At 41.0% G+C, this 7,953-nt stretch overlaps 1 protein-coding gene across 2 annotated transcripts in view; it reads left to right on the top strand.

The window, feature by feature from the left end:
- MORF4L2 (mortality factor 4 like 2) overlaps positions 1-4,951 on the top strand; it is a 12,390-nt gene extending 7,439 nt beyond the window's left edge. For both annotated transcript variants that reach the window (XM_008704182.2, XM_008704174.2), the window contains exons 3-4: positions 1,929-2,033; positions 3,401-4,951. In XM_008704182.2, coding sequence (XP_008702404.1) covers positions 3,425-4,291 — 867 coding nt within the window. In that variant the 5' untranslated portion in view covers positions 1,929-2,033; positions 3,401-3,424 and the 3' untranslated portion in view covers positions 4,292-4,951. The remainder of the gene's footprint in view (positions 1-1,928; positions 2,034-3,400) is intronic.
- The last annotated feature ends 3,002 nt before the right edge of the window (positions 4,952-7,953 follow it).

The raw sequence follows: 7,953 nt of genomic DNA on the forward strand, positions 1-7,953 counted from the left end.
TAATCTGTAGTGCAAACTTTTTAAACAAATGTGCACAGCACATCTGTCATTGATCATGGAACAGTGTTAAACTGGGAAGGGAGGTACAAAGTGGAAAGCTATCCAGAAACTTGCATTACAAGTAGGAGCCAGACATCAAAAGGACAGGTATTCTCTTCTGATGTCTGGCTTCTGACTTCCAGGTAGTAATAGTTGCTTGTTTGATCTGTAGGATACTCAGATGAAAATAAAGGTACTGAGACAACTTTATAAAGGCTATTTCCGTGGCTTTATTCACTGGTCACAGACTTGACTTGTGCAGGTATTTTTCTGTATAATGTCAGATACTTCTTTGAGACTTTATATGAGTGATGGAAGAATTTATAGAGAATGATAGAACTCACCCAGTTAATTAGAACCAGGTAGAGTTCCTTTTTGTAGTTTTCCTATGAATGAATATATGTGATCAATGCCGAGGATGTACAGTAGGTTCAGCTGTCATTTTCAAGTTCCTCCTCAGTAAGGAATTGCTGATAACTGTGAGACTTCCAAAATACTTCCCATCCAGCCTAGCCTGGCCTCACTTCTGTTTTACACAGTCTGGCTGGCACTGAGCCATCTTGCTTTCTTTAGTTGGTATTGTAACTATCCCCTTTGTTTTGTGGAAACTGCACTGTATTAGCTCTGAGGTGGGTTTTCTGAATTTCACCTATATTACTTAAAAGTATTGATACCCTCAGATACTGTGTCCCCTTCTGTCCGGGTCACAATGAATATTTTTTTAGAAACATCCATTTTGTAAGCTCAATAGCTTACAGAGTAATGCCATAACACACTTGCCACTGTCTAATCCTTCACAGATGTGTCTGTTTATCCCTCTCAGGCAGAAGGTTTCTGATTCCCACAGGGTCAGTATCCGTATTCACAGATTTTGATACTCTCTGAGGACCACCTTTGCCCTTTTTTTTTTTATGCAGATCTTTGTGTCCTTTCAGTGAAAGGATACCGTTTGCTTAGTGAAAGCTCTGGCTCTCAGGCCTCTTTTCCCAATAACTGGTTTCCCTGATTCAAGGCTCTAGTTGTCTTGCGTTTCTTACCTCTTATTTTCCCCCTCAAGGCTTCCCTGACACCTGCTCACATTGTTTTAAGGGCTAGGGATTGGCCGAGGGGCTTTTTATATGGGTGAAAGTCCTAGTTACCAGAGAAACCGGGTTTAGGGCTGATGCACCATCGTCCCTCATTTTTTCCCAGAGGTTACCCTCATTTTAACAGTCTGGTATTGATTCATCTAGATACTTTCCCTATGCATTTATACATACCAGTTTAAAACAGGAATTTGATCACACTCACTGTGCCTAACAACTATAGGACTGGTAGTTATTTCTCGACCTGTGCTCTCTCTTCGGTATTGTACATTTTATCCATTATGCCTGTTTACCTGATAATGTAGACGAGCATCTTTCCGTATTTGTACATGGTTCTCGGCTTAATTCATTTGAGTGTTCTTCCATAGTGTGCATACATAATCTGTAGTGCCATTTCCCTATTGATGAGTATTTAGGTGTTTCTTTGCCTTCAGTATTAAAAACACCACTGCAGTGAATATCTTTGTATTCATATTCACATGTATTCCTGCAAGATACTGTGCTAGCTGTTTAGCCAAATTGTATTTATGAAGTTCTGAAGAAGAACCTGTGAAGTCAAGGGATAGTTTTGCCTCATTCCATCAATGAGAAAAAGGCTAACAGCTTACACATCTTGCCCAAGTCCTCACAATTTATAAATGGGAGAGCCTAATTGAAGCAAAAGTATGTCTAACAGCAGAGCTCATATATTTTCTGTGTTATTACAGTTGTAAACCACATGGTCAAAAATTAGATTTCTTTTATTTTTTCTGTATTATTTCACAACAGTTCATCTTCATTGCAGATACCTGTTTTCCTTTCTAGGTTGTGTCTCCCACCTCATCCTTCCAGACCATCCCAGGAGATCTAGGAGGTTCCATCTGGGAAAACACTAGGAGTTCTTGGAAGGGAAAGAAGGAAGAGGATTATGTAAGTCAGAAAAATTGTTTCGTCTGTCACACTCTAAGAACCATAGAACACTATTTTTTCATCTTTAGCTTACTAGTTCTCTCTGCTGCATTTTATACTGAATATTATCCCTTGCCCTTCTTAAAACTCTCAACTTCTTTGGCTTCCAAAATAACATTCTCCTAATTCTTCTACGGCTCCTCTGACCATTTTTGTTGTGTTTTTGGTCTCTCTCCTCACCCCTTAAATATCATTCTTCTTAGGTTTTTCCAGAATTTCATACCTTGGTTCAGTTTTTCTTCCTCTTCTCTCCATGAATGATTTTGATGGCTTTCATAGCTTCCAGTAGCAGCTGTATGATGATTACTCTCAGATCTCTGTTTCTGGCTCTGACCTTCACCTGAGCTCTAAAATTAAACGTCCAACTGTACACCTCACACTTAGTAGATCCAGTACTGAACTTCTTTCTTCTTTAATCCACTTCCTCTTTCTTTAGATGCAGTCTCATTTGGTGATAATATTAATGACCTAATCACCCATTCCCAAAACCTGGGAGTCATCACTGACTTCTCCCTCACTGATTATCACCTCCTCCAACAAGCTAATACTGAAAGTGGTGTCATGTACCATTTCTTGTTTGCTCTAAAGTACTCTGTGCCTATAACTGTCATTGTACTAACCTCGTTTTTTAATTGCCATTTTAGATATTTGAATCCCTAGCACCGAGCATAGTATCTGTCCCAAAGCAGATACGCATTAATATATGTCTACTAACTGAATGCATGAATTATTTATTTCCTATTACTTTATTGCTGATTCTAAACTAACCATTAAAATCAGTATTTTTATTAATTCATTAATTACCCAGGCTTAAAATTACAGAGCCACCTTTGACTCCTCCCTCTTCATTTACCAAGTTCTAGATTTGGTTTCTCTTGACTCTGTCATCACCCTAGTTCGGGCGTACCTGGACTTCTACAAAAACATTTACTGTTACTCATTTTGCCTCCAGTCAACTAATCTTTCTTATTTCTTTCATCTTGTCATTTCTCCTGTTCAGAGTCTTTAATTTTAATTCTGCTGCCTTCTGCCATTTCTTTTCCATTTAATTCATCCTTTTTCCAAAATTATATTCCTGCCTTTAGAGTGGCACCAAAAAACTAACTTATGGGCAAGTCTGATGAGTGATCGGATAGGGTGAGAGTAGTGGTTGGTAGTGAAGATCAGAGAGAGGGTGGAGGTAGTAAGTCACTTAATGATCCTGAACTAGGATTTGAAATCCAAATTCCAAGAGAATAGCTTGGGTTTTACTTGGTGGGCCTTTATGAAGCAGTGCATGTAAAGGTCACAAAAGAAAACAACCAGGTAAAATCCTTTATATATTACAGTGGTTGGAATAAAAACAGGGTTGAATGAGTTCCAGAAAGCAGGGTTCTCAAACTCGTGGACAACAATCTGCAGAAGAAGACAACTTCAAAAAACCAACTAGAAGCAATATGCAGAGAAGTAAGATGAGAGGGGCCTCCTCAGGAAAGAAGACTGCTGGTCCACAGCAGAAGAATCTGGAACCGGCTCTCCCAGGCAGATGGGGGGGTCGCTCTGCAGAGAACCCCCCTTCGGGATCCGTGCGGAAGACAAGAAAGAACAAGCAGAAGACTCCTGGAAACGGAGATGGTGGCAGTACCAGTGAAGCACCCCAGCCACCTCGGAAGAAAAGGGCCCGGGCAGATCCCACTGTTGAAAGTGAGGAGGCATTTAAGAATAGAATGGAAGTTAAAGTGAAGATTCCCGAAGAATTAAAACCATGGCTTGTTGAGGACTGGGACTTAGTTACCAGGCAGAAGCAGCTGTTTCAACTCCCTGCTAAGAAAAATGTAGATGCCATTCTGGAAGAGTATGCAAATTGCAAGAAGTCGCAGGGAAATGTTGATAATAAGGAATATGCGGTTAATGAGGTTGTGGCAGGAATAAAAGAGTATTTCAATGTGATGTTGGGCACTCAGCTGCTCTACAAATTTGAGAGGCCCCAGTATGCAGAAATTCTTTTGGCTCACCCTGATGCGCCAATGTCCCAGGTTTATGGCGCCCCACACCTACTGAGATTATTTGTAAGAATCGGAGCAATGTTGGCGTATACGCCCCTTGATGAGAAGAGCCTTGCATTATTGTTGGGCTATTTGCATGATTTCCTAAAATATCTGGCAAAGAATGCTGCATCTCTGTTTACTGCCAGTGATTACAAAGTGGCTTCGGCTGAGTACCACCGCAAAGCCCTGTGAGGGTCTACTGACCACTCGCTGTTATGTCTGGTATCTGTAAACACTCTTTTTGTTCTTAGTCTTTTTCTTGTATAATTGATGTTCTTTAAAATTGTTAATGTATAACAGGGCTTATGTTTCAGTTTGTTTTCTGTTTTGTTTTAAACAGAAAATGAAAGGAGTGCAAGCTCCTTTTCTCATTTCAAAGTTGCTACCAGTGTACGCAGTAATTAGACAAAGAAGAAACATTCAGTAGAACATTTTATTGCCTAGTTGACAACATTGCTTGAATGCTGGTGGTTCTATCCCTTTGACACTACACAATTTTCTAATATGTGTTAATGCTACGTGACAAAATGCCCTGATTCCTAGTGCCAAAGGTTCAACTTAATGTATATACCTGAAAACCCATGCATTTGTGCTCTTTTTTTTTTATGGTGCTTGAAGTAAAACAGCCCATCCTCTGCAAGTCCATCTATGTTGTTCCTTAGGCATTCTATCTTTGCTCAAATTGTTGAAGGATGGTGATTTGTTTCATGGTTTTTGTATTTGAGTCTAATGCACGTTCTAACATGATAGAGGCAATGCATTATTGTGTAGCCACGGTTTTCTGGAGAAGTTGATATTTTAGGAATTGTATTTCAGATCTTAAATAAAATTTGTTTCTAAATTTCAAAGCAAGTATTTTGCAGCGTGCCTTTAATATCACTGAGGCTGACAAGTCAGCAGGCTCAGGAAAGATCTAGATGGTATCGAAGGAGAGTTCTGACTCCCAGTGAAAGAATTCCTTTTTCTGTTGGGTGTGGCAACCAGGAGTATGCTGTCATGCCAGTTCTCCTCCCCTGCCCTCTCACTGTGGCTTCTCAGAGTGTAATTGCTTTCTAGTGCTGCTTATAAGAGCCAGTTTTGTTCCTGAGGCTCCTTGCTCCTATAAGTTGGGCTGGCATAACAGAAAATTTAGTGGGTACTATAACAGCCCCTTACACTTGTGCAGAGCTTTGCTCTTTCCCACAAAAGGAAGCATGGGCAGCCACCTTCAGAAATACTTGTAGAAATACCACTATCAGAAGTACTTGTAGATTTTGGACCAAGGATGGCAGCTTTCCCTAGTTCCAACATTAAGGTCCTATTCTGTTTTCATAATCCCTGAGACATAACAGTGGGAATCTAGAGTAGGGGATTTGTGGAGGAGGGTTGATGTTGGATGCCTATGATTATAAATCCATTCTATATGGAAATTTCCCAAACCAAGTTTTGTTCCATGACAGTGTTTTTTACTTCTTTAGCAAAAAAAAAAAAAAGTGTATTCCATGGTTACTGCAGAAATTTTGGAAAATACAGTAAGAACAAATCTGGAAATAAGAGCCCTGTATAATCCTACTGGATCAATCAGGGTCCCAGCAGGAAATAAACGGGATTCAAAATAGATGATTTGAGAAGTTTAATAGAGAATTTTTTTCCCAAGTTGTTAACAGAGGAGTAAAGTCATGGTGTATATTCATTTGCTAGGGCTGCCACATCAAAGTACCAGAAACTAGGTGGCTTAAACAACAGAAATTTATTTTCCCATAGCTCTGGAGTCTAGGAGTCCAAATCAAGGTGTTGGCAGGGTTGGTTTCTTCTGAGGCCTCTCCTTGGCTTGTAGATAGCCGCCGCCTTATGACTTCCCATGGTCTTTACCTCTGTACCTGCCTGTGTCCTAATTTCTTCTGAGGAGGCCTAATGACCCCATTTTAACTTAACTACCTCTGCAAAGATTCCATCACCAAATGCAGTCCCATTCTGAGGTACTGGGGGGTTAAGATTTCACAATATGATTTTAGAGGTGACACAATTCGGCCTGCCATATGGTGTTACCTCTAGGCAAAGAAGAGTAGAGTAGGAGAGTAGGGAGCAGGTGGAGGGGATGGAGTGGAAGGAGAGAGTGTGGAGGAGGGGTGGGAGAGGACCAGGGGAGGGGAGGAAGTGGGAGCAGTGAGAAGGGGGAGGAGATGAGGGAGGAGGGAGTGGTTACTGGTTGGTAGACAGCTGTATGGAAAGGGCCATCAGACAGCAGCTGTGATCTTCAGGACGCAGTTAGCTCAGAGACCTCAGAGAATCCAGGATGGGGGCATAAAAAATACCTGAATTCATTCTTCTGGGTATTACCCTTTAACCAAACTGGAAGCCAAAGGGCAAGGAAAACCTTTGATGTAATCTACATGGTAAGCTTGGACACAGCAGGGAGGAAAAATGGATCAGAGAGGACAACTAAGAGATTTCTAGCACATGCACACCTGAAATAACCATAGTTCATACCTTGCCATATAGTCTTAGAACTGTTATGCCCTCTAAGGGACCTAGGGCCTGGCCAACTAGAAGAGTTCTTACGGACTCACACATTCAGAGGACAGTTGTGTAATAGTTCATAACACTCACAAAACACTGTATAAGAGTTTGTTTCCTTCGTTATTTGAAACTTTGAATAGGAAGCCTAGCAAACAGATGGAGCTTAGCTCAACACGCTTGAGCATGTTAGAAATATCACATTTTAAAATTGCCTTTAGGGGTACCTGGGTGGCTCAGTTGGTGAAGCGTCGACTCTTGGTTTTGGCCCAAGTCATGATCTTAACGGGTTGTGGGATCAAGCCCTACATCTGTGCTCTGCACTCAGCAGGAAGTCTGCTGGAAGATTCTCACCTGCCCCTCCCCCCTGCATGTATATGCGTGTGCACTGGCACTCTCTCTCAAGTAAATGCATCTTTAAAAAAATAATAAAATTGCCTTTAAATGAACATAAATAAGATCCTGACATTCAACTATAGCAGGTTGGTGGGATATCCACTTCCGTTGTTATTAGGGATTCCCTGTCCCCATTAGTTGTACAAACATGCTGTGGTCTGATGTAGCATGAGATTCCCACTGTCATCAGATACCTGTTCACACGGGTTAGGGATCAGATGTTCATTTACTGAATTGGCACGATTTCTTCAGCTCCATTGCTCCTGCTGCTTCTATCCAGCCCTCTGGATTAGGGGAATCTTTGGCAAGACTAGGTGCCCAGCTTTCCTGAGCCCACCATCGTCTTCCTTGGATCCTGATTCGGAAAAATACTCATGTCTCTATAAGAAGGACCCACAAACCCTGACCTCTCTTCTCTTTTTGCCTTCAGATGCCCTCCATTCCCATCCAGGGACATCTGGCTTGATTTTATCAAGTAATATTCTTTTCAAGACATAAAAGCCACTGGCTTCAAGCAGCTTCTACTTCCAGCTCTGCCACAAATCTCCCTCTCCTGGATCTCTGTAGGAAATGGGAGGAGAGAAAAATTAAAGAACACAATGCACATGTTAATATCCCAATGACTGATAATTCAGTAATTTCCAGTTAAGTTCATATACGGTTTCTTCTTGCTTTAGCTGATTTCTTCTTGTTAATTGCTTTATTTTTTTAAAGACAACACCTTAGGAATACTCGAGAGGCCTAAAGTACGTTACTGGGACCTAAACCAGGCCATCCCATTGATAAAAAAGAGGGCAATTATAATAAATGTATGCAAACTGTTACCAGAATCTCTGTTGATTTAGCAGGTGTCTCTATTTTGAAACTACACAGGTGGTGTAGTTTCATCTAGCCATCTTGATGACTAAATGGCTTCCCTTCTAAAACTGAAGGGTGGATCTGAGAGTTTACCCCATGAGACT

The sequence above is a fragment of the Ursus maritimus genome, assembly GCF_017311325.1.
Source record: "Ursus maritimus isolate PB19 chromosome X unlocalized genomic scaffold, ASM1731132v1 scaffold_X1, whole genome shotgun sequence".
In the NCBI taxonomy this organism is placed as follows: domain Eukaryota; kingdom Metazoa; phylum Chordata; class Mammalia; order Carnivora; family Ursidae; genus Ursus; species Ursus maritimus.